General features: G+C 46.5%; 3 protein-coding genes and 1 long non-coding RNA gene across 10 annotated transcripts in view; 1 reads left to right on the top strand and 3 right to left on the bottom strand.

Annotated features, from left to right (window-relative positions):
* The window catches only part of LOC103663748, a 12749-nt gene extending 8280 nt beyond the window's left edge, over window positions 1-4469 (bottom strand). The window contains exons 1-4 of the mRNA XM_040622701.1: window positions 2629-4469; window positions 2175-2252; window positions 1818-1900; window positions 1256-1342 (exon numbers count right to left, since the gene is read on the bottom strand). Coding sequence (XP_040478635.1) covers window positions 1256-1342; window positions 1818-1900; window positions 2175-2252; window positions 2629-2769 — 389 coding nt within the window. The 5' untranslated portion in view covers window positions 2770-4469. The remainder of the gene's footprint in view (window positions 1-1255; window positions 1343-1817; window positions 1901-2174; window positions 2253-2628) is intronic.
* Window positions 1623-26027, top strand: TMCO6 (transmembrane and coiled-coil domains 6). 6 transcript variants are annotated; one of them, XM_008691509.2, is made up of 12 exons: window positions 20550-20734; window positions 20911-21023; window positions 22735-22850; window positions 22955-23138; window positions 23379-23483; window positions 23637-23722; window positions 23954-24070; window positions 24290-24401; window positions 24516-24702; window positions 24863-24957; window positions 25349-25516; window positions 25759-26027. In XM_008691509.2, the coding sequence occupies exons 1-12, from the start codon at window positions 20650-20652 to the stop codon at window positions 25870-25872; spliced, it is 1482 nt and encodes a 493-aa protein (XP_008689731.1). In that variant the 5' UTR covers window positions 20550-20649; the 3' UTR covers window positions 25873-26027. The 6 variants fall into 6 exon arrangements, 5 of the variants coding, with proteins under 5 accessions (XP_040478282.1, XP_040478283.1, XP_008689732.1 ...); XM_040622348.1 differs by lacking the exon at window positions 20550-20734 and adding an exon at window positions 1623-1642 and having other exon boundaries at window positions 25349-26027; XR_005832508.1 differs by lacking the exon at window positions 24863-24957 and having other exon boundaries at window positions 20549-20734; window positions 25759-25900.
* Window positions 10389-12052, bottom strand: LOC121100733. The gene is made up of 2 exons (XR_005832510.1): window positions 11455-12052; window positions 10389-10578 (listed from the first exon to the last, which is right to left on the bottom strand). It is a non-coding gene; the product is annotated as an uncharacterized LOC121100733 (long non-coding RNA).
* Window positions 15060-16996, bottom strand: CD14 (CD14 molecule). 2 transcript variants are annotated; one of them, XM_008691508.2, is made up of 3 exons: window positions 16857-16996; window positions 16375-16499; window positions 15060-16285 (listed from the first exon to the last, which is right to left on the bottom strand). In XM_008691508.2, the coding sequence occupies exons 1-3, from the start codon at window positions 16930-16932 to the stop codon at window positions 15167-15169; spliced, it is 1320 nt and encodes a 439-aa protein (XP_008689730.1). In that variant the 5' UTR covers window positions 16933-16996; the 3' UTR covers window positions 15060-15166. The 2 variants fall into 2 exon arrangements, with proteins under 2 accessions (XP_008689730.1, XP_008689729.1); XM_008691507.2 differs by lacking the exon at window positions 16857-16996 and having other exon boundaries at window positions 16375-16692.

Here is a 26027-nt window from a genome sequence, read left to right as displayed (position 1 = left end):
AATAAAATAAAATAAAATAAAATAAAATAAAATAAAATAGGAACCAAGTAGAAATTCTGGAGCTGAAAAGTACAGTAACTGAAATCATAAATTCCCTAGAGGGCAGATTTGAGCAGGCACAAGAAAGAATCTCAGCAAAGTTGAAAATAAGTCAAACAGAATTATGCAGTCCAAGAAGCAGAAAGAAAAAATGAAGGAAAATGAGCCTAAGGGACTGCTGGATGCATCAAGTGTATAAACATAGGCAGAATGGGAATCTCAGAGGGAAAGGAGAAAAGGGGGGCAGAAAGATTATTTGAAGAAATAATGCTCAAAAATTCCCCCAAATTTTATGAAAGACATTAATCTATATGTCCAAGAAGCTCAACAAATTCCAAAAAGGATAAGCTCAAAGAGATCCATGCCAAGACACGTTATAATCAAATTGTCAAAAGCCAAAGAGAAAACCTTGAAAGTAGCATAAGAGAAGCAACTATGTACAAGCGATACTTCATAAGACCAATTTCTCATCAGAAATTATGGAGGCCAGGTGCTTCTGGGTGGCTCAGTCAGTTAAGCATCTGCCTTTGGCTCAGGTCATGATCCTGGGATCAAGCCCCACGTCGTCGGGAGGGTCCTTGCTCAGCAGGAAACCTGCTTCTCCCTCTCCCTCTGCCTGCCACTCCCCCTGCTGTGCTCTCTCGCGCGCTCTTGCTCTCGCTCTCTCTCAAATAAATAAATAAAATCTTTAAAAAGGAAAGAAAGAAATTATGGAGGCCAGAAGTCAGTCAGACGACATACTTAAAGTGCTGTAAGACAAAGCCTGTCAACTAAGAATTCTATATCTGGGAAAATTATCCTTCAAGAATGGGAAGAAATTAAAGTATTCCCAGATTAGTAAAAGCTGATGGAATTCATTGCAAGTAGACCTGCCTTACGAGAAATGCTAAAGGAAGGGGTCCTTCACCACGTCCGAGGTGAGGAAAGGAGAGTCTGGGGTTGCCCTGTGTCTGCATCCATATTTCAGCCTCCCCCCCCAGTCACCACTCCCGAAAGCAGTCAGAAGACTCCATCAGACTTACAGGGCTCTGGGGAGCTGCAGGATCCTCAAGGCCCCTCGCCACATGCCCTGGATCCCAGGCCCCTCAGGAGGATCAGGCCCTGGGCAGGACATGGTGACAGTGAGCAGAGAGCAGGCCCTGTGAGAAGAGGGTAGGATCAGGCCAAACACCTAAGGGATGGGGGTGGGAGGTGACAGGTACCCTCCTGTCCTCACCTGCCTTCGCCCCCTGCAGCCTGCAAGTACAGCTCCGAGGCTGCTCTTGAGTCAGACACCTCCACCTCACTGGCATTTTCCACCACCCTGCAGGAAGGGGAGGCTGAGCTCAACTCCTAAGCACCAGGGTTCTGTCCAGCCCCCCAGAACCTCTGTGTGGGAAGTCCATTGGGATCCCAAGAGCCTGTGAGAATCATCCCCAATTTCCAAGCTCAGTGTATCCCCTAAAAGCGTCTCATCTTCATGATCTCTTTTTGCCTCCTGTCATCTGCCCAATGAGGCAAAGAGGCTCATTGGGATTTCTCCCATTTTACAGATGGAGAAACTGAAGTTCTGCTCCGTGAGATGCTCAAATCTCCCAGGATGATAATGACTGAGTTGAAGAGGGTAAGAAGAGTGAGAGGGTTGGGGCTATGAGATGCAGGGAAGAGGATGAGAGGGCGTGATAAGCATGACCCCAAGTGCATGGCAGTGGGGAGAAATCTCTAAGGGCTGGGTTTGGGGGTGTCAGCCCTGCTTTAAGACAAGCACCCTCAGATCCCATTGGGCCCTGGACACTCACAAGCCCAGGGGGGACACATCTAGCACTGACAGGTTCTCTGTCCCCGGAGAGAGCAGGTCCCGAGTCCTCCTGTCGTGGCTGAGCTGGAATCACGCAAGCACAACACTAGTTACAAACAGAGCCTTTCCCAGACTTCAGCTCGCACGATCCTCCCGCTGGGGCCCTGTGGGCCAACCAGGGCACCAAAATTCTGCCATTTCAGGAAGGAAAATGGAGACCTTGAAGGGCAAGCCCACGCTGGTGAGCAGCAGAATGAGGCTGGGCTCAAGCTCCTCTGCGTGCTCACAAGCCTCAGGCACTTTCTGCAGGACCGCAGGGACCTTGGCTCCCAGGTCTCCCCTCCCTACAGGGTCTCACCTGCACCAGGCTAAGGGTAATAAGCACAGGATCAGTGCCCCCGCGGGGCAGAGCTTCCTCAAACAGCATCTGCAATAGCTAAAGTGGAGAAAGAGCTTCAGTGGGGACGCAGAAAGGATTAATCCGAAGCACTGAAAACAAAACTGTCAAGTTTATTACCAGTATTATGAAAAACTGTGAAGATTAGATCTCCCTGGATATTTGATCTTTGCACGCCACCCCTCCCTGACCCTCACCCTATGGGCCCCAGCTTCCCACCTTCCCCAGCCTCTCAATCGCTGCCCAGATTGGCCCTGGCAAAACATTCTGTATGGTCTGCAGTGCATTCTAGGAACCCCAAGGAGGGGAACCTAATCCAGCTAGGAAGGGGAAGGAAAGTTTCTCAAAGGTATCCAGCAGGAAGCAACACCTGAGCCTCAGGACACCTATGCCTGGTGGCTCCTCTGGGACTCACCTGAGGTACCAGCCGGGGTGTCTCTGCTTCCCGACCCCGAAGCAGTAGCGCCACACTGTACCCTCGGGCCACCAAGCCTAGTGTGGACTGGACTCGTGCTAGCAGCTCCTGCTCAGCCTCCTGCAGGGGACACAGAGACATCCCCTGCTCTCAGGTGCCCTGACCCAGTCTGTCCGAGCAGAGGGCTTGGGAAGCACTCAGCATTCCAGGATCCAGGAGCCTGAGGGCTCCCGTGCTCCTCCCATCTCCCTACAAACCCCCTACCTGAGCAGCATCAGAGCCCAGGACTCTGTCAAAGGTGATGCGTCGTTCCTGTGGGGAGTGCTAGGCTCAGCATTGTCATCCCCATCTTCCCCAGCCTTCACCCGCACCCCATCCCATTTTTACCTGAGTGTCTAGAGTGCCCGGCTGAAGCAAGCAGATGCTCTTGGGCCCCTCCAGAAGGAGTGTGGGGCAACAGGTCTCCTCAGGGCCTGAGAAAGATGGACTATATATCAGCTCTCATGGGCGAAACTGCCAGGACTCCTAGGGCCTGCTCTCAACTTTGGCCTCAGTTTCCTAACCATTGGTACTACGCATAGGAGCAGAGCCCCTGAGAGGGAGAGCTTCCTCAAACAGCATCTGCAGCAGCTAAAGCAGCAAAATGACCTCATCCTTCCCCTCTCCCAAGAGGCTCCCCCAGGCCGCACTCCCTCTAAGAATGAATGTGTAAGGACCTCTTACCTGATCCTCTCCCTCGCTCTACTTCCACCACTACAGTCAGCCTGGCCTGGGGGTTGACCATGAAGGCTGGCGGCACAGAGCTGTCCTGGCTCAAACCAGCCCCTGCTCTTGCTGCCTCTCCACACTCCATGGCTTCCATGCCTCTCAGATTCCCCTCAATAATTCATCTCCCTGATCTGAGAGCTCTGGGGAGGGCCTCTAAATAACAACTTATGAAAGGAGGTGACAGTCACCCCCTTTTCTTTCTTTTTTTTTTTTCTTTTCTTTGTGTGTGTGTTTGATTGTTTTGGTGAGTATAAGCAATAGAAGTTTATTAAGCAAGGATACAGAAAAAGCTCTCCGGAGTGAAAGGGGTCCCGATAGGGTTAACCTCTTTCTTTTTCTTGAAAGATTTTATTTATTTATTTGACAGAGAGAGAACGTGCACAAGCATGAGTGGGGGAGGGGCAGAGGGAGAGTGACGGAGCCCAGCAGGACCCCGATATGACCTGAGCCAAAGTCAGACACCCAAGTGCCCCAATGGTCCCCTCTTTTCTGAGTCAGAACATTGGATTGGATTCTTCTTTTTTTCCTCTTTTGAAAAATGTCAAACACATACAACTGTAGAGAGAAAGTGTGATGACCCTCCAAGCACCCAGCTTCAGCAATTATCAACCTATGGTCAGTCTTCTCTCTTCTGTTCCCCTCCCCATCCCCTATGGATTTTTTTTGAAGCAACTCCCAGACATCTTATGTGTCATCTATAGCTATTTCAGCCTTTATTTATAGAAGATAACCAGCCTTTTAAACAAAATGATGGCTTACTTTGGTGAGGATGAAGAGAAAGGGGAATCCCCTTACATTGTTGGTGGGAATGCACACTGGTGCAGCCACTCTGGAAAACAGTATGGAGGTTCCTCAAAAAGTTGAAAATAGAGCTGATCCAGCAATTGCACTACTAGGTATTTATCCAAAGGGTACAAACATAGGGATTCAAGGGGACACATGGCACCCCGATGTGTATAGCACCAATGTCCACAATAGCCAAACTATGGAAAGAGCCTAGATGTCCACTGACAGGTGAATGGATAAAGAAGATGTGATATATACACACATTGGAATATTAGTCATCAAAAAGAATGAAATCTTGTCATTTGCAATGACGTGGATAGAAAAGAGGGTATTATGCTAAGTGGAATAAGCCAGAGAAAGACAAATATCATATGATTTCACTTGTATGTGGAACTTAAGAAACAAAACAGATGATTGGGGCGCCTGGGTGGCACAGTGGTTAAGCGTCTGCCTTCGTCTCAGGGTGTGATCCTGGCGTTATGGGATCGAGCCCCACATCAGGCTCCTCTGCTATGAGTCTGCTTCTTCCTCTCCCACTCCCTCTGCTTGTGTTCCCTCTCTCGCCGGCTGTCTCTATCTCTGTCAAATAAATAAATAAAATCTTTAAAAAAAAAAAAAAAGAAACAAAACAGATGAACATGGGGGAAGGAAAGGAAAAATAAGATAAAACAGAAAGGGAGGCAAACCATAAGAGACTCTTAACCATAGGGAACAAACTGAGGGTGGCTGGAGGGGAGGGGGATGGGGGATGGAGTAACTGGATGCTGGGCATTAAGAAGGTCACATGATGTAATGAACACTGGGTGTTACATGCAACTCACCAATCACTAAACTCTACCTCTGAAACTAATAATACACTATATGTTAACTAACTTGAATTTAAATTTAAAAAAATTTTAAATGTTGGCTTATCAAGATATAATTCATATATTGTACATTTTACTCATTTAAAGTGTATATTTCAATGGCTTTTACTATCACCATTTTAGAACATTTTCTTCACTTTATAAAGAAACTTGGTTTCCTTTATTATCACCTCCCTAACACCACTCTACTACAATCATTAAACAACCATTAATCTATTTTCTCTCTCTATAGATTTGGTTGTTCTGGACATTTCATATAAAAGGAATCACACAGTCTGTGTTCTTTTTGTGACTGGCTTCTTTCACTTAGCATAATGTTTTCAAGGTTCATCCACACTGTAGCATGCATCAGTACTTCTTTCCTTTCTATGACTGAATGATTTTCTACATAGAGGTGAAATGACTTCTGTCACCAACTATGCAGAGTTTGGCCAAACTTCACAGCTAACAGCACGTCCCACAAGATTGCCCTTACTTCGAAATTAGTCTCAAGCTTGGGGTCCCCAGTGCTTCCTCATTCTGACAAGCTAGCAACGTTTTCAGGTGTTCCCACTATTCTTGCAGGTGCCATAATTTGCTAGAATGACTTACAGAACTCAGGAAGGCGCATTACACTTACTGTACCTGATACCAATTCTCTGACACCAACTGGGTATCCAATGTTTCAATCCAATTTTGACACCAACTACTTGGAGTTAGCACCAGTTCCCACAAGGCCCTCAACAAGACTGCCCTTATTTTTGATGACAGCCACAAGTGGGGTCCCCAAGGGGCTTGCACTACTGTCTGACTTGGTTACAGATTTGGGGGTTCTGATAACTACCCTTCAGGGTCAATAATTCACTAGAATGACTCACAGAACTCAAGAAGGTGCTCTACTTATGATTACCTTTTTATTACAAATGAACAATCAGAAAAAGAGGTACCTAGTGCAAGGTCTGGAAGGGGCCTGCGCACAGGAATTCCTGTCCCTGTGGAGTCAGTTGTGCCGCAAGAGTTATTTTTAACTGAGCTTTCATTATGTAGGCCTGTTTCATTAAATCATAGGCTATGTGACTGAACTCAACTCCAGCCAATTACATGGTTGTTTTTTTCTGGTGAGCAGCCTCCTCCATCCTGAAGCTATCTGGGGGTCCAACCAGAAGTCACCTCATTAGTGTAGCAGAGAATCCTATCATTCAAGAAATTCCAAAGCTTTTTGAAGCTCTGCTCCTTCAACTGGAGACAAAGACCACATATATTCTTTATTATATCATAAGCCACTTGATGGTTTTTTACCAAGGATCCCTTAGAGCAAAAGGATCATACCTGTTTGATTATCTACATTTTGTAAAGTATTTATATAAGAGAACGATAATAAAAACATGAATATGGTAGTCCCCCCTTATTTATGAAGGGTATATTCCAAGACACCCGTTAGATGCCTGAAACCACAGATAGTTCCGAACCCTATATATGCTATGCTTTTTCTTATGCATACCTATGGTACAGTTTAATTTATAAATCAGCCACAGTAAGAGATACACAACAATAATAATAAAATAGAACAGTTATAACAATATACTGTAATAAAATTTCTGTGGATGTGTTCTCTCTTTCAAAATATCTTATTGTTGGGGCACTTGGGTGGCTCACTCGGTTAAGCATCTGACACTTAATTTTGGCTCAGGTCGTGATCTTGGCATCATGAGATCAAGTCCCGCATCAGCCTCCATGTTGAATATGGAGTCTGCTTAAGATTCTCTCTCACCCTCTCCTTCTGCCCCTCCCCCTGCTTGCTCATGCTTGCACGATCTCTCTCTCTCTCGGAAAAAAAAAAGAAAAAAGTATCTTATTGTACTGTACTCACTCTTCCTCTTCTTGTGAGGATGCAAGATGATCAAATGCCTCCGGGAGGAGACGAAGTGAGGTGACTGATGTAGGCATTGTGACAGAGCCTTGCGGAACTGAAACTGCAGAGTTAAACTATAGAAAAGGGGGTAACGAATTTATGTATGCCTAACATTTGAAGGAATTAGTGTGGGGTAGGCATAGGAGGCTGTTAACTAAATTTCCCAGATATTATAATCTTATCAACAATGCCAGTGCTTTATCTCATTGTGTAGATGCCATAGAAAACATAAGAGTAATTAGTCCAGTCCATCACTCTTATTTCGTGATCACAATGTCTCCCAGGGCAGGCTACCCAGGTTTGCAGTCTTCCATTTTAATCTGGTCATATAGTTGAATTGAATAGTGCTGCTATGAACATTTTGGTACAAAATTTTGTTTTACATATCCCTTTTCAATTCTTTTGCATATATACCTAGAAGTAGTATTGCTGGATCATTATACGTTTGTATAATGATCAGTATACATTGCTGTTAATTATACGTTTAACTTTTTGAGGAACAGCCAAACTGTATTTCACAGTGGCTGTCCCATATTACATTCCCACCAGCAACATGTGAGGGATCTCATTTGTTCACATTCTCACCAACAATTCTTTTTCTTCTTTCTTTTTGTTAGAGCCATACTAGTGGATATGAAGAGTTGCCTCATTATGGCTTTGATTTGCATTTCCTTAATGACCAATGATTTTGAGAATCTTTTCACGTTGCCTGTTTGGCCATCTGTATAGCTTCTTTGGAGAAATATCAATTTAAGTTCTTTGCCCATTTTAATTATTGTTTGTCTTTTTGCAGTTTATTAATGAAGAATGATATTAAGCATCTTTTCATGTGCTTTTTAAACATGCGTATAGTTTCTTTGGAGAAATGGCTATTTAAGTCTTTCCCCCACTTTTTACTTGAATTGTCTTTTTTGTTGATGAGTTATATGAGCTGTGTATATATCCTGGATACTTGACCATTATCAGATATATAATTTGCAAATATTTTCTCCCATTTTGTAGGTTGTGTTTTCATCTTTTTGATAATGTTTTTTGATGCAGAAAAGTTTTTAATTTTGATGAAATTCAGTCTATTGTTTTTTTCTTTTGTTGTTCTTGCTTTTGGTGTCATATCTCAGAATTCATTGCCAGATCAGAAGTCATGAGGATTAATTTCTGTGTTTTCTTCTAAGAGCTTTATAGTTTTAATTCTTATATTTGGGTAATTGATCCATTTTGAGTTAATTTTTGTATACAGTCTGAGTTAAGGATACAAATTAATTCATCTGTACCTGGATAGTCAGGTGTCCCAATGCCATTTGTTTGAAAGATTTCTTCATTGAATATTCTCGACATCCTTGTCGAAAGCAGATGTCCATAGAAACATGGGTTTATTTCTGGACTCTCACTTCTTTTTCACTGATCTCTATGTTTGTCCTTATGCCAGTACCACAGTGTCGTCATTCCTATTGCTTCACAAAAAGTTTTGAAATCAGGAAGTGTAAGCCCTCCAACTTTGTTCTTGTTTTATAAGATTGTTATGTCTACAGCATCTGTAGAAATTCCATATGAACTTTGGAATTACCTTGTTAATTTATACAAAAAGGTTAGATTCTTATAAGACATTAATTGAATCTGCAGATCAATTAGGGGAGAATTGACATCTTAACAATATTCAGATCCATGTATATGGGATGTTATTCCATTTATTTAGATCTTATTTAATTTCTTTCAACAGCATTTTGCAGTTTTAGGAGTATAAGTTTGCTCTTCTTGGTTATATTTACTCCTAAATATTGTATTCCTTTTGATGCTATTGTAAATGAAATTTTTTTGAAATTTCATTTTCAGTATGTTCATTGCAAGTGTATGGATATAAAGTTGATTTTTGTACATTGACCTTGTATCTTACAACTTTATTGAACTTGATTAGTTATAATATATTTTAGTGACTCCACAGGATTTTTAAAATATACATGATCATAAAATCTATGAATTTAGATAGCTGTACTTCTTGTTTTCCAGCCTGGATGTCATTTATTTCTTTTTCTTGAGTAATTGCCATGGCCAGAATCTCTAGAACAATGTCAAATGAAGGTGGTAAGGACATATATCCTTGCTTTGTTGCTCATCTCAGGGCAAAAGCACCCAGTCTTTGATTATTAACTATGACATCAACTGACTTTTTTTCATAGATGCCCTTGATCATGTTGAGGATATTCCCTTCTCTTCTTAGTTTTCATGAAAGGTGTTGGATTTCATCAAATGATTTCTCTGTTTATTTAGATGGTCTTGTTTTTATGTTCTATTCTGATATGATATGGTGTATTACATTAACTGATTTTCCGATGTTAAACCAACTTTGCATTTCTGGGATAAATCCCAATTGGTCATGGTATATAACTCTTGTTATACATTCTTCTTATAAATTGCTGGAATCAATTTCTAGTATTTTATTGGGGGTGCTTTTATTCATATTCATAAAGGATACTGGACTGTAGTTTTCTTTTCTTGTGATTCGTCAAGCAGTCTTTCTTAAATTTAACCACAGTATCATACCTATCACATACAATACCATACATAAAAAAACACTAATGATTTTTTTATATCCTCAAAGATACAGGTCAGTGTTCAAACTTCTTCCACTGTAGGTAATTTGAGTTGGCTCATAAAGAGCCTCTCCTGATCTAGAAAATAAGGGGTTTCTGATTATGATAAGTGGGGGGGGGTGTCAGAGAAAAGAAGACTCTGTGGGAAAGAGCAGAAACTCTTGACTCAGGGTATAAGGACTTCTGAGGTAAAGAATTGACAGCCATTTGGCTCCAGATGACAGCACAGGAACAAAAGAGGAAGCTACAGGGAGACTTTTTGGCTCAGAAATGCAAGTCCTATGACCGCAGTCCCACTCTTGCAATATACAATTCGTCACACCACACCAGCTATCCAAATTCATTGTATATGTGGAAGTAGAACCGTTGCTTCTCCTAATCCATGTCTCACTTCTTGTTACTTCCTTCCCTGTCTAGGGCACATTTTTCAGCCTCGCCCTTATCAACACAGCTTGTTCAATCCTTGGGTCTCAGTTGGGCTACCCTGTGCACCCACCCTCAATTTTGCTTTGCCAGTTTTTAAGTTTTTTTTTCCCCAGAAGAAATTGTTTCGTGCATAGCTGTAGATTCAGTGTATTAGTGGGAGAAGATGAGTTCAGAATCTTCCTGCATCACCCTTTTGAACAAGAACCTCTACCCACCCCCAATTTTGAATGAATGAATCCTACTCCTATGCTGCTGTACGCTGTCAGATCAGAAAATGCCACAGGCCTTGTGACTGGAACTGTGACACCTACTTTATGGCCTCCCACCTCAGCTAGACCAATATTTTTATTTCACCTTAATGAAGCAAAACACTAATCAGTTTTTTCTCACTTAACTCACGGCAGCAATAAGGCCCTCAGCCCACTCTTTCCATTCATTCAATCAATTTTTTATTTAAGATTTATGGAGCACCTACCGTGTGCCAGGCACTGTCTTTGGAACTAGAGATTCAGAAGTAAACAAGATTGACGCAGCTGCTGCTCTCAGCAGTTGTCATGCAACTTCCAACACAATACTCAACAAACAAAAAAGGTATAAATAAGATGATTTCCAATTGAGATTAATGCTGTGAAGAAAATAACATAGGATGTTGCGATCAGGATGATGAGGCAGAAGGGGCTCCTTCAGATGAGGTAACATTTGAATTGAATCCTGAAAAATGAGGTGCCTGCCATAGGAAGGTCTGTATTTAGAGCTTCAACTTGGCAGAAGTTCCACAGTCTACTGTTACTGCAGCATCTTTGCCCAAATACTCTGCCTTCCAGCCTGGTGAATATAAGCTGACTATGTGCTTATCCGAAGGCCAGCCCCTTTACTGGTGAATTAGGTACCAGTCCTTTTTTTACCTGTTCAAGAATATTCCTCCAGCAGGACTCCCTTCTTTCTCCTATATCATCAAGTTTTCCCTCTCTACTGGATTATTCCCATCTGCATTCAACCATGCTATTTCTCTTATCTTAAAAGTCAATTGGGGCGCCTGTGTAGCGCAGTCTTTAGGCGTCTGCCTTTGGCTCAGGGCGTGATCCCGGCGTTCCACGATCGAGTCCCACATCGGGCTCCTCTGCTGGGAGCCTGCTTCTTCCTCTCCCACTCCCCTGCTGTGTTCCCTCTCTCGCTGGCTGTCTCTCTGTCACATAAATAAATAAAATCTTTAAAAAAAAAAAAAACAATTAACATGGGGCTCCTGGGTGGTTCAGTCGGTTAAGGACTGACTCTTGATTTCGGCTCAGGCCATGGTCTCATGGTCGTGGGATGGAGCCCCACATCAGGCTCTGCGTGTCAGGAGTCTACTTGAGATTTTCCCTCCCTCTCCCTTTGCCTCTACCCCCGCTTGCACGTGGGTGATCTCTCTCTCTCTCTAAAATAAATAAATCTTTTAAAAAAAATTTATGTCACCAATTAACATAACACCATGCTCAATAGTGAAAAACTGAAAACTTACCCTCTAAAATCAGAATCAAGACGAGGATGCCAACTTTTGCAACTTCTATTTGACGTAGTGGAATCCTAGCTAAAGAAATTAGGCAAGAAAAAGAAATAAAAGGAATCTAAACTGAAAAGGAAGGAGTAAAATTATCTCTGTTCACAGATGACATGAACTTATATGTAGAAAATTGTAAAGAGGGGCACCAGGTGGCTCAGTCAGTGAGGCATCCAACTCTTGGTTTCAGCTCAGGTCATGATCTCATACATTGTGTGTTTGAGCCCCTTGATGGGCGCCAGGCTCAGCGGGGAATTGGCTTGAAGATTGTCTCCTTCTGCCTCTCACCCCACTCACTCATGTGAGCTTGCTCTCTCTCTCTAATAAATAAATAAATAAATCTTTTTTAAAAAAGAAAATCATAATGATCCCACACACAAAAAACTGTTAGAATAAACAAATTCAGAAAAGTTTCAGGATACATAATTAACACATAAAATCCAGTGAGTTTTGGGATGCCTGAGTGGCTTAGTTGGGTAAGTGTCTGCCTTCCGCTCAGGATCCTGGGATCGAGTTCTGCATCGGGCTCCTTGCCCGCTTCTCCCTGCTTCTCCCTCAGTCTGCCACTCCCCCTGCTTGTGCTCTCTCTCTTTCTCTGTCTGACATATAAAAAAATAAAATCTTAAAAAAAATAAAATCCAGTGACTTTCTATACACTAATAATGAACAATCTAAACAGAAAATTAAGAAAAACAATTCCATTTACAATAGTATTAAAAAGAATAAAATACTTGGGAATTAACCAAAGAGATTAAAGACTTGTAGAGTGAAAACTACAAAACATTGCTGAAAGAATTAAAGACACAACTAAATTGGGGTACCTGGGTGGCTCAGTTGGTTAAGCGTCTGCCTTCTGCTCTCTCTCTCTGTCATATAAATAAATAAAATATTTTATTTTATTATTGTTTAAGATTTATTTATTTGACAGAGAGCACAAGAAGAGGGAGGGGGAGAGGGACAAGCAGGCTCCCCACGGAGCAGGGAGCAGGGAGTCCGACTTGGGGGTCGACCCCAGGACCTTGGGATCATGACCTGAGCTGAAGGCAGACCCTTAACTGACTGAGCCACCCAGGTGCCCCTAAATAAAATCTTTTTTTAAAAAGTTTCTGAGTGGCTCAGTCGTTAAGCATCTGCCTTCAGCTCAGGGCTCGATCCCAGAGTCCTGGGATCGAGCCCTGCGTCAGGCTCCTCTGCTTGGAGCTTGCTTCTTCCTCTCCCATTCCCCCTGCTTGTGTTCCCTCTCTCCCTGGCTGTCTCTCTCTCTGTCAAATAAATAAAATCTTAAAAAAAAAAAAAAGTTTCTAACCATTCATTCTTGACTTTTTAAACTTACCTCCTCGTAGTTTGGTAATAAACAGTGTGTAGGCTGGCACTTGCCTTAAATGTATTTTGAGTAGCATTGCTTTACAAGGCCCTACATAATCTGGCCCTGCCATTCTCTCATGTTTTCTCTCACTGCTCACCCTGCTTCAGCCACACTGGCCTCCTTATTGTTTCCTTTAACATTCCAAAGACCTCAGGATGTTTATGCTTGCCATTGTCTCTATCTGAAATGCTATTCCCTCAGATATCCCCAAGCTCACTTTCCCAATTCACTCAGCAGTTTTTTCAAATATCCCCTATCAGAGAGACCTTCCTAACACTCCCATATAACATATCAATCCTCAACAGTCTGTCCTCTTTCTCTTCACAACACTTATCATAGTTTGATATATGTTTATTGTCTTCCCCTGACCCCCATTATCCAACTAGAATCTGAATTGCATATGAACAAGAACTTCTGTATTATTCCCACTATATCCACAGGGTTTAGCATAGTTCCTGGCACATAATTGGCACTTGAATGAGTGAGTCTCCAGCTTCCATCGCTGTGATCTCCAGCCCTACCTAATCAGCTGTAATTCCCAGATCTGGCCATATACTTTCAGGTTTCTGAGCCTTTTAAAGTACCCATTTTTGCCTGGGAATGTCCTTCCTGAGGAAGTGATAGTCACCTCTCAGACCCAGATTAAGTGTCTCTTTTCCTTTTTTTTTTTTTTTTAAGATTTTATTTTATTTATTTGACAGAGAGAGAGAGGCAGCGAGAGAGGGAACACAAGCAGGGCAAGTGGGAGAGGAAGAAGTAGGCTCCCAGCAGGGCAAGGAGCCCGATGTGGGGCTCCATGCAGGGCTCAATCCCAGGACCCTGGGATCACGCCCTGAGCCGAAGGCAGAGGCTTAATGACTGAGCCACCCAGGCGCCCCAAGTATCCCCTTTCCTGTACAGCCTTCCAGAGGACCTCATAGAGTTGATCCCTCCCACTCACTGAATCACAACTATCTTTTCTGTGTACCTCTCCCTTATTGGATTGAGAATTCCCTGAGGACATGGATGTTTTGGATTCATCTTTGTATATCAGGATCCTAACATAGGGCCTGAGGTTGAGCAGGGGCTCCATAACTTTGATGAAGAGTGCTCAAAGCTATTCAAATGTAAGGAGCTGCTTGAGGTCATTAGTTCTCTGATACTGGAAATGTTCCACTAGGCTGGATGAAGTTCTCTTGGGGATACTCCAGGGGGTTTCCTGACTGGGGTTGGCAGTTTATCGGTCCCCATGATTCTTTGAGTCTGTGGTCTGGTAACCTGTGTAACTCTCCCAACAATGTTACTTTGTGTCTTTCTTTCCTACCTGTGTGGCTCTGGACACTGGAAGGCAGCAGGCCAGAGAGCTGTGCATATATATACCTTGCCCCCCACCCCGTCCCTCTCCCAGATCCTCTGTAAGGCAGGTGTCTAGCTCTCTGATGGATGTGGCTGCCTCCTCGATATAAAGAAGGGACTCCTAGAAGGAACAGTACCTCTTGGCTGATGCCCTGGGTCTCTGAGACAATGTGGTTTGGAGTGCACATGTCACTAATTGCCCTGTGAAAGTTCTGAGATCCTGTGAAGGGTCTAAGCTATTATCCTATTTGCAAATTAAAGATCCAGCCTGAAACAATTATACACACATTTACTAACCTAATGACAAGATAATGTGGTTCAGAGACAGACTGTTTAACAACAGCACCTTGCAACAGTGCTCCATGCACAAATTCCCCATGAGATGACACAGTGAAAGCCAGTGTAGCTGTGTTTGCAGAGGAGCTTTACACAGCGGAACAGAAACCCTGAAATTACGAAACTCAGAACTTATGTAGGACGGGTGGCAGAGCTGTCCCTTCTCCCTGGAGAGTGGGAGAGAGAAAGACAGAGAATCAGCAAGTAACTCTGGGTTTTATTACCTTTGAAAGGGGGAGCAGCTGGCTCTTGCACCAGAGAGGAAACATTCTGTACCTTCCTAGGCATGTTCACCATTCAAACATCCTTTAACACGGGTGTAAGTAATCTCAGAAAGCGGGATTGCACAGACACCCTCGTTTCTCACCCACAACCCTAGACAGGAAATATTCCCTGCCTCTTCCACCGTTTAAGTTCTATTCTTAGGTTTCTAGGGAATTAAGATGAAGAAAGCTAAGTATAATGGATTCCACAGCCAGCACTGTGCCCCGGCAGATCACAGACACCCATTGAGCGAATGACACGCATCGTTCTTTCACATTTTAATGAAGATGGGGCAGAGGGTTGGTTGGTTACGACGTCCTGATAAGGCTTCCCTGGGGCAATCTGAGCCAATTCAGTCGTCTCTCGTTGGCCTTAGACGAAGCCCCCCACCCTTTGAAGTACCGCGAAGGTTCCTGACATCCCCACTGCCAGGGCCGAATGCGCGCAGGCTGGGACCACGCCAGACTTCGTCGGGTCTTCTTGGTAGTTGGGGGCTTCAGGGTCCAGAAAGGGATTCCCATCCAGTGTCAGGTTACTCACCTTGGGCAGCTCTTCTGGCCGAGGCTCTCTGTTCAGCCTGTTGCACCTAAGATCAAGCACGCTAAGCCTGGCGGGTAGTCCCTTAGGCACCTGCTCCAGCCCAGCGAAGGACAAGTTGAGAGAGTTCAGTGTGCTGGGCCAGACACACCCAGGAGCGCCTGGGGCGGTGACGCGCAGCGAGTTGCGGCTGAGGTCTAGGTGCTGGGGTTGCACACCCGCCACCGCCATCGCCAAGCACACGCCGTTGGGCGTCTCTATCCCCGCGTTCCGTAAAACTAGAGCCCGGAGGGCTGGGAACTTGTGCGGACAGAGAGCTGCAGTCAGTCCATGCTCGCCCAGTCGGGGATTGTCGGATAGGTCTAAGGTGGTGAGGGCGGGGAACGTGCGGAGTTGCGCGCAGGCAAAAGCAAGCGGGTGTGCTTGCGCAATGTGCAGTACCTTGAGGCCCGGCTTCAGCCACTGGTGCAGTTCGGTGAGCCAGGCAACTCCCGTTGCCCACGACACGTTCCGCAGAATGAGGGTGGAGAGCGCAGGCCCCGTGGCGTCCAGAGGCGGCGGCGGCGCTGCGCCGGTTACCTCCAGGTCCTGGAGCGTTAGTTCCTTGAGGCGGGAGTACCCCAGCGCACGCAGGAAGGCGCCCACAAGCACAGCAGGAACCTGTGCAGAGGCCACTGTGAGCCGCCGCACGCGCAGAGCCTTGACCATGTCAGCGTACTCCTTTGGGTCGGTGTCTGCGCCTTTGAGAAATTGTTCCAGGCTGCGGCCGCCGCCATGGATCTCCACCTCGACGGCACTTATACACTGGAAGGCGCTGGACCACTCGGGCTGCGGATCCGTGAAGTTGCAGAAGCAGCGGAAATCATCGTCGTCCACTTCGCAGGGCTCCAGTGCGATCTCAGAGACGCACAGCACTGGCAGCAGCAGCAGCAGCAGCAAGCAGGGAGCGCGCACCTAGGAAGAAAGCGGAGGTCAGGGCGGCCCCAGTCAGTCCCTGAGGTTCCTTGAGCAGTTCCCTTTCGGTCCCAGGACCGTACACTCACCATGGTCGTTTGGTGCTCCGAGCCTCTGCGTCCCGGCGGGCTCAGGGAAGGCTCCGGCTTCCTTCCTGCACAACCGCACCCACTGGTTTGTAGGCTCCACACGCGTATCTGTCCTCTTTGGCGGCCTGAGAGTTTATGTAACCCTGGGATGTCACTTTGTTCTTTTCTCTGTGAACCCTGGTAACTCCCCCACCTCTCTGCCACCCAACTATTCCAAGCAGTAAGTACCCTTCCGGGAAGTTTTGCAATGAAAGATGTTGCCAGGACTGTAACAGGAAGGATCTTGTAGGGCATGTAGGGTGCAATGCTCCAGGCAGTGCCCTGATGAGTCAGACCCCCCGGGCTGTTTGCTAGCTTTGGGAAAAGAAAAATACCTAGTGCTTCAGGCCAGGACTCTCACCTCCCCCTGCGTTTATCCCAGGTACTCAACCGGGGTAGTTTCTTTAACTTTTCTCCAGTCTTGGTGTTTACTATTTACTTACCTACACCCAAATCTGATCTCCTGAATACCCTCAGATATTTATCTAGATATTCTGTGGAGGTGATGGCAAACTTCATCTGTTGACTCCAAGGGGTAGAATGAGGTTCAAGAGAAGGAAGCTGGTCTGAAGAAAGACTCCCTTCCTTTTTTTTTTTTTTTTTTTTTTTTTTGCTGACTTGGTGCTTTTTTGAACTTTGTTTATTAAGAAAGTAACAGCTTTTTTTTCCCCTTCAAGTTTATTTATTGGGGCACCTGGGTGGCTCAGTTGTTAAGCATCTGCCTTCGGCTTAGGTCGTGATCCCAGGGTTCTGGAATTGAGTCCCGCATAAGACTCCCTGCTCAGCAAGGAGCCTGCTTCACCCTCTCCCACTCCCCCTGCTTGTGTTCCCTCTCTTGCTGTCTCTCTTCCTGTCAAATGAATAAATAAAATATTAAAATAAAAATAAAGTTTATTTATTTATTTATTTGAGAAAGACAGATGGAGAGAGAGGGACCACAGGGTGAGGAGCAGAGGGAGAAGGACAAGCAGACTCCGCGCTGAGCACCCAGCCTGATGAGGGGCTGCATACAAGTATCCTGAGATCATGACCTGAGCCGAAACCAAGAGTGGGACATTCAGCCAACTGAGCCACCCAGGCACCCCAGTTTTCCTTCTTTTTTAAGAAGATTTATTTATTCATCTCAGAAAGAAAGACAGAGAGAGTGCTCTAGCAGGGGTGGGGGGCGCAGAGGGAGTGAGAGAAGCAGACGCCCTGCTGAGTGAGGAGCCCCATGCAGGGCTCAATCCCACAACCCTCAGATCATGATCTGAACAGAAACCAATACAAGATGCTTAACTGACTGAACCACCCAGGCATCCAGAAAATAATAACTTTCTTAAAAGTAGAGGTGTTTAACAGAGACACATTGGCCAACTAGCTCCACCTCTTGCAGTTTCCATTTCCTTGCCCCGAAATTGAGAAATAGGTATTTCTAACCCAGTTTTCCCCCTTGCGCCTGGCTCTCCCTCCCCCCCCCCCATCCCCAGCACAGTTGCTATGTCCTGGGAAGGAAAGGCTGACCTATGTTGAATGAGGATTAATTAGTAACTCGCCTGTTTTGCCAAGAAAAAAAAGCAAGTGTCCCAGAGGGTGAATAGGGGCTATGCTTTTACAACCACCCTCACAGTTCTTCACCTGTAGATTCTGGGGCAAGAGCTATAGTAAAAATGTTTGAATTCTCACTTCTCCCATTTTTTATAAATGGCTTCACATCTGTCCTCATTCCAAACAAGGAGGTTTCATTAGACCTCACTGCTCCCTGTGTATCTTGTTGGGCATGCCCTGATACCCCTAGCCATGCCCCAAGACCAGCCAGGCCAGGTCACTGGAATATCCCTGAGGACCAAGAATGTGAATATAACTCAGTGTTAAATATGCTGACTCTGTGGTCAGACAGCCAGGCTTGGAATCCCAGCTCTACCACTGAGGTTGTAATACTTGGGCAAGTTCGTGGGCCTCAGATTTCCGGGCTCCAGATTTGTAAAATGGAGATAATGGTAGTACTTGTCTATGACTACAGAGCCATACCTATTAAGAGTAGTTCTGATTTTTTTGTTCTTCATCAATGCCTCTGCATTCAGAAGACTCAGGCCACTGAAGCGTGGCTCCTTAGCAAATCCCATTGTTTTAAGGGAGGCACTCAGGATGACAGTTGCAAGCAAAAAAGGGGCAATAATGGTTCTTCAAGGATCCCCAACTCACACCTCAATTCAACAAATATCTATCATTTGTCTACCAAATGTCAGGGCTGGTACAAAGCCCAGGGATGCAAACATGACCATTACACCATCCCCCCAAGTACTCCAGTAGGTGGAGGAGGCAAACGCAGATTCAAACTACAGTCCATAGGGAAGAGGACTCACAGATGAGAAACTAAGGACTTGTGGGAGCTTTGGAGAAAGGAACAGCTAGCTCTGTGTTAGAGAGGACATGGAGCTGTTTTTTACAGGGTTGACAGTGTTGTTGGGCAGGTAAGTGCAAAAAAACAGAGTGGGCAGCTGTAACTGTCTGGGCAGACATTTTGCCTGGTGACTTGGATTACCTTCCCCATCAGGGGAAATATGTGGGTGTTAGAAGCAGCCTGTCCCATGACAAAGGAGATAAGACCCAGACTCTATCCCCAGCCAGAGCATTGTGCATAGCAGTTGCTCAGTAAATGGCTGTCCCAGAGCTGGGTGCATGCTGGACCTGGAGAGATGTAGGGGCAGGATAATGGTCTGCAGATATTTAACTAGGTGGTTTGTGCAAGAGATTAAAGGCAATTGACTCCAAGAGGTGGAATTAAATTCTAGGAAAGGAAGTTGGTTTGAAAGTGCTCAATCCTAACCACTAGACCACCAGAGGAAGTTGATTTGAAGAACAGTTTCCTTTCTTGGATTTGTTCTTACTTGTACATTTCCCTAAATAATAGCTTTCTAAAAATTAGAGACCTCCAATAATTTTTTTTTGTTTTATTTTATTTATTAGAGAGAGCAAGAGCACAAGCGAAAGCAGGGGGAGTGGGAGAGGAAGAAGCAGGCTCCTGGCTGAGCAGACAGCCCGACTTGGGGCTCGATCCCAGGACCCTAGGATCATGACCTGATCAGACAACAGACGCTTAACCAAGACTGAGCCACCCAGGCACCCCCTCCAATAAAAATTCTTAACTGTTACCAGGACTCCCCACTCTCTTGGAGCTGTGAAGGGCATTTGGGGAGCAGAGGACATCAAACAATTACACTATAACTTCATGACAGTAAAAATGGTTATGAAGTATATGGTGCTATAGGCTCTCATGACAGGGACAGAGGTCCAATAGCTCTGAGTAGGGGACATTGGAATTGAGATCTTGAGGGTGGTGTTAATTAAGGGAAGGGTGCTGGTTGGGGGGGGCGGGGCGTGTCAGGCAGAGACAGGGCTCTAGGCAGAGCAATAGCCTGGCCAAAAGCCTGGAGGAGGAAAAGAGGAGGGCTTGTTCAGGGAACAAAGAGAAGATCCCAGGAGAGATGAATAAGGTAAGGTGCCCTTCCAGTGAACACTGAAGAGGTATGCAGGGATTAGACCATGTAAAGCTTATTTTGCCACAATTTGGATTTCAAGGGTGAGGAACACGGTTTTTTAATTCACCAGTGTTTCCCCAGTAGTTAGTGGCGCTTAAAATTTGGTTTAAGAATTACTTTATCCCCCAAATACTGAAATTCACTTTTATGCAGAACAGTGAAATAATTATATTTGTCTCATTTTCTTCATACACGCATAATGGGGATAATTATCGTTGTGGAGAACATTCAATAAGGTAATGCAAATCCAGCGTTCATCAGTGGGAGCTGAGTTTTTGATGAAATCTTCCTAGAACTCGGGGTAGTTTTGAATGTTCGTCTACGGTGTGTTAGGTGTAGGGAGGCTGTATTTGTTGAGCGCAAGTTGACGCAGCGGCAGTCCCGGTGGGGGTTGAGTTTCTTTCCTGGAATTGGGAAAGAGAAAGAATTGGAAAGGAGAAATACCAATCAGAGGCAGAGCGGATGCGGCCCTCCGCCGCCCAGGTCCAACCCCGCCTCTGGCTTTTGCCCCGCCCCTCCCTGCCCTTACCCCACCCCATTCTACTCTCCCTTCGCTCCGCCCCTCCTTCGGTCCGCCCGCCTTCATTTTGCACTGTGCTCCGCCCACTCGCCCCTCTTCCGCTCTGCGCTGCGGCTGCGCGGTCCGTCACGTCTTCTAGGCTCGCGGACCGGTTTCCTGGCTCTGGGCTCCGTGCGACTTTTTTTCGGTTCTGCCATGTGGAGCGGGCGGCAGAGCCGCCTCAGGCCGGTGGGCTGCGTCGTGGAGGAGCTACGGTGCCGTCGGCGGGAGCGGGAGGCAGGTGCGGAAGGGCAAGGAAGACGGGAAGATGCCGGCGGGGGCACCGTAGCTGCTCCACTATGGAGGAGTGGTGTGGTGTGGTATGGCGGTCGGGGATAAGATGAGGCCCCCGGGTCGCAGACGGGATTCAGGGTCCTAGATGCACCTCCTACGTTCAGCCGGCTCCTTTGCCCCCAGCACTGCGGAAGGCGCGGAGGGAGCAGCAGCTGATCAGTAAGAGGCTGCTGAGAGACGACGTTCTGGTGGAAGCCGAAGGGGGATGTGTGGCCATGATCCTCGGAGAAGCTGAGGTGAGGGGACCGGGTGCGCGGTGAGTTCTACGCCTACGGGCGCCAGATTCCTTTTGAGGTCCGCGCCAGACCTGAACGCGGCCCCTCAATACCTCCATTCATACAGTGGGCCAAGCCAGAAACCGGGGAATTATCCTCGAGAACTCTGCCCCTCATCCCCACATCAACACATCAAGTCCTAACCGTTTTTCACCTCCTGAAGAGCTCTGGCGTCCTTACGATGGTGAACATCGCGGCTACCACCATCCTCTTCTCCGTACACTCACAGTAGCCTTCCAACAGGTCACCTGCATCTATGCTTGCCGCCTTCAAGTTCGCATCAGTCAGATGTGTCTCTTAAAAATCCAAAAACCAGGGCGCCCAGGTGGCTCAGTCAGTTAAGTGTCTGACTCGGGTTCAGCTCAGGTGATGATCTCTGGGGGGTGAGATCCAGCCTCCCCCCCTCCCCAGTCAGGCTCCGTGCTCAGCATGGAGTCGGCTTGAGATTCTCTCTCCCTCTCCCTCTGTCCCTTCCCTTGCTTGTGCAGGCTTTGTCTTTCTCTCTTTCTTTCTCTCGAAAATTAAATAAATCTTTAAAAAAAATCCAAAATCCTTCCTTCCTAGACGGATGGCCTAACGTTTGTCTACCTCCAACCTTGTCAGTTTACTCATCTTAGCCAAAATCCTCCCTTTTCAGTTTTTCAAAGAATATACTAGGCTTTTAACTGCCTCAAGATCTTTACATTTGCTTCATCTAAAAGTGGGTCCCTTTTAATATTCTGTCTTGACAGCGTGCTTGTTTATCGTTTCTTCAACTGGACTTTAAATCCATGGGAATCTAGACTCTATCTTATTTGTTGTCATTGAAAACTCAGGTTCCCTATAGTATCTGGCATATAGTAGATAGGTCATTATTGAATAACTGAATGGCATGTTTAGTTTTAGCTGATTTATTCATTCAGCAAGCATTGGGCATCCCTTTTGTTTATTTTGTCTGTTTTGTACATGTTGTTTACAAAAGCCCTTATGCCTAGGTTATACCATTGGTTCATTGGTTCATTGTGTGCTTACTTTATGCCAAGACACTGTGCTGGGGACTGAGGTACACAAAGATGAGGGAAGTCCCTTTCTTTGTGGTACTTGCAGCGGCCCAGTGAAAAAGACTGGCGTGCTACCACCTGTCATGAAGGAAACATGAAGCACAACAGAAACCCCTAAGTCTGTGAAAGGAAGCCAGAAAGAGCTTACTTCCCAGAGGCAGTAATAGGAAGGGAATGGAGGACCTGGAGAGTATCCCAGGCAGAAGGAGTAGATTGTGCAAAAGCTTGGAAGCATTAAAAGACAAGTCATGTTATGTTGGGTGGTGTTGGAGTATAGGTTCGCAAGGGGAGAATGGCTAGGGGGTAGGTTGTGCCAGACTGAAAGGTTTAAATGTTATCCTTGAAATAACTCTGAAAGAAGGCAGGAAACATGTTATTCCCATTTTTCAGGTGAAAAACTGAGGTTTAGGTTCCTTGTAAAGTAAGTGGCAGGACTGGTATTTAACCCAGTTCTGATTCCCTCTTCTGTCTACTGCAAGATTGATGCTTATTAGCCATATTAGTGTGAATGACAAGTTCTAGGGATGGTGGGACATTAGAGTGCTCACAGGTGAAGTGGGCAAAGTAGGACTCATGCTTGCTTTCTGGCAACTTTGTGTTGCCATCGCTCCTCTCCCTGCTCTGCGCTCCAGATCCAACAGTTCCTCCAGCTGGCGCAGCGGGGGACAGAGGAAAAAGAGAGAGAGAGGGCTCTGGTCAGCCTTCGTCGAGGCTTGCAGCACCCTGAGACACAGCGGACCTTCATCTGGTCAGTATGGGTGGTGAGTGGGGGCCTGGGCCTCTGAGGGATGGACAGGAGTGTGGAGGGGATGGGCCACAGGCTGAGCAGGGCTCTGGTACTCACTCATGTAGGCTGGAGGGCAGCATGCGGACCTTGGTCGGGCTTCTGACCAGCAACCAAGCCCTGTTGCAGCTAGAGGCCGCTCGGTGCCTTCATGAGCTCTCTCATTCTGAGCAGTCTGCGGTGGCTGAGGCCTGCCTGCCAGCCACTTCCTACCTTCTCACCTACCTCTCCGGTCACAGCTCAGACTTTATAGTAAGCCCTGTCCCTTCCTACCTTGTTCTTGGCTTGGATTTAAATATTGTGCTTTTGGGTCCAGTTTGAGCTGGCACATAGGGGGAAGAAGAAAATTTGTTTCCCCTAATGTTCATAGCCATTATCTTCCGCTCCCTTTTGCCCAGAGCCTCAAGGGCAAGACTGTTCATCCTCTGCACTCCCACCCCCACCTTAGCCTGAGACAGTCCATGCCCCGTGCTTTTGTTGTCCCACTCTCAGGAGCTCTGTCTGTATACACTGGGTAACCTGATTGTGGAGAGTGAGGCTGTGAGAAGGCAGCTCCTGCCACAGGGCATTGTTCCAGCTTTGGCCGCCTGCATCCAGGTAAGCATCCGATTACTTTCTCCGTCCTTGGGCAGCACCCCCCCCCCTTTGTTTAGGCAGCTCCAGCCTCTGCCCTCTGCTAGGGGGTTGAAAGTCACAGGAAATCTTATGACCCAGCTTCCAGAGTCAGATCTCTACCCTGTCTACTTCTAGTCCCCTCATCTGACTGTGCTGGAAGCCCTTGGATATGCCTTGTCCCAGCTCCTGCAGGCTAAGGAAGCTCCAGAGATGATCGTCCCGTAAGTAAAATTGTGTCTCCAGATGTGGAGGCAGGTGTGACCCATTTGCTAATGTAGTCCCTGGACACCTGATCGAGTCTTGTTTCCAAAACTGTTGAACATTTTAGCTCGATGTATCTGGTTGGGAAGAGCTGTGGATTTGGATACTTTCCCACCTGCTGTTAGGGTTTGGGAGGAATGTCTGGCATTCTTGCCTTTTGTGGTTCCAACTCACAACTCTCCTGTTGGCAGCTCCGTCTTGGGCTCCACTCTCCCCCAGAATATCCTGCGACTATTGCAACCTGGCCCAAAGCTGAACCTTGGGGTCGCTGTGGAGTTTGCCTGGTGCCTGCACTACATCATCTGCAGGTAACACAGACCATTTGCAGAAGTGCCACAGACTTGCCCTGGGGCTCCCTTCCAGACACTTGGGTTTTTGAACTTTGGCTTCTGGAACTGCAATGAGTTTTCTTCGTTCTGTGGTCTTCTCTGCTTGGACCCCAGGAAACCCACTGGTTTCCTAAAGGCCATTTACCATCCTAAAGGTGGGATTGACTGAGTAGTGACTACTTGCTTTCTATTGCCTAGCCAGGTCAACAACGCCCTGCTTATCTCCCATGGGGGTCTGTCCACTCTGGCGATGCTGCTATTGGACGTGGCTGGGGCTGTCCAGAGAACTGAGGATGCAGGACTGGAGTTGGTAGGTGAAAAGGACAGGTGAAGATCTGGGCTACCTTTCTTCCTTCTTTGCTCCTCCTCCACTATGTAGGTAGTCCCTTCCTTCTTACACTGTACTCCCAACTTGTCTCTGCAGCTGGCATGCCCTGTGCTTCGGTGTCTAAGCAACTTGCTAACAGAAGCAGCAGTGGAGGTTATGGGAGGGCCAAATCAGCTCGAAGATGAGCGTGTTGTGGTGGCCTTATTTATCCTTCTGCAGTTCTTCCTCCAGAAACAGCCCAGCCTACTTCCTGAGGGCCTCTGGCTCCTTAACAACCTCACTGGTACGTACCATAATGTGCATAGGCCTAGACTTTTAGATTCTGGGTATGCTTCTTCACTGCCTGGGCTGAGGTGGGTAGGATTGGGGCCAGGGGGAGGGGTGGGGGCAGCCAGGTTCGGGCCCCAGTTTGAGGGACTTTACCCTGACATTTTCCCTTCCAGCGAATAGTCCTTGTTTCTGTACCTCCTTGCTCTCTATGGATCTGATCGAGCCCCTCTTGCAGTTGCTTCCAGTTTCTAATGTGGTCAGCGTATTGGTAGGTATTGGGGTCGCTTAAGTCCAGGACCTGATGGCCAAAGTAAAAACACTGGGAGGAGGCTTTGTACTCAGAAGTACCCTTACCTGTGGACTCGCAGGTGGTGTGGTATGGACGGCTTCAGGGCCAGACCAATCTAGGTGTGAATCCCTAAACTGTTTTACTAGTTACTAACCTTGGGCAAATCAGCTTACCACCTTGAACTTTAGTTTCCTCATGTATAATTTGAGAATAGCAGTGCTACCCGAGGCCAGCTGTGGGGATTACAAAACATGCATGTAAGTGCTTGGCACAGTGCCTTACCATGTGGTCAGCACTCCTTGTATTTTAGCTATCATTAGCCTTTAGTTTTCATCCTCTGTGGGGACTGTGTATACACGTCTCTCTGCAGGTGCTCACAGTTCTATGCAACGTGGCAGAGAAGGGTCCTGCTTACTGCCAACGTCTGTGGCCAGGGCCCTTGCTCCCCTGCTTGATGGGCACGCTGGCCTCCTCTGAGACTGAAGTAGTAGGTCAGAGTTTAGAGCTGCTGCAACTACTGTTCCTCTATCGGCCAGAGGTGAGTTTTGGCCCTGGTACCCCTGTTCTGAGGCCTCTAGTCTCCCCATGGCCCCTTGCCTTCCTATCCTATAGTCACTTCTCTGGGCCTGGCAAGCCTGTGTGGACTCCAGGTCAGAACTTCCAGCTTCTTGTTGGGAAGGCACTCTTCGAAATAGAGGTGGGCTAACCTGTAAGGCTGTGGGAATCGAGTGTTGGGGCACAGGGACCCAGGTGTGGAATCCTATCCTTCCCTGTCCTCAGGCTGTGGAGGCCTTTCTGCAGCAGTCAGGGCTGCAGGTCCTAGAAAAGCATCAGGAGGAGGCACAGCTCCAGGAACGAGTGCATGCTCTTCAGCAGACAGCTCTTCACAGGTGACCTGGCTTCTCGATGTCACTCATTCAACTCATCACCTCCCCTGCTCTCAATTGCTTTGCCCCTGGATCCCCTTTTGAGGATTTAGAACCATAATGACATCTCGTGCTCTCTGCTCCTATGTCTGGGACAGAATAAAGTTTTATTTTTATATTAAA

Source organism: Ursus maritimus, unplaced genomic scaffold (assembly GCF_017311325.1).
Source record: "Ursus maritimus isolate PB19 unplaced genomic scaffold, ASM1731132v1 scaffold_5, whole genome shotgun sequence".
Lineage (NCBI taxonomy): Eukaryota > Metazoa > Chordata > Mammalia > Carnivora > Ursidae > Ursus > Ursus maritimus.
This window is presented reverse-complemented; position numbering and strand designations above follow the sequence as displayed.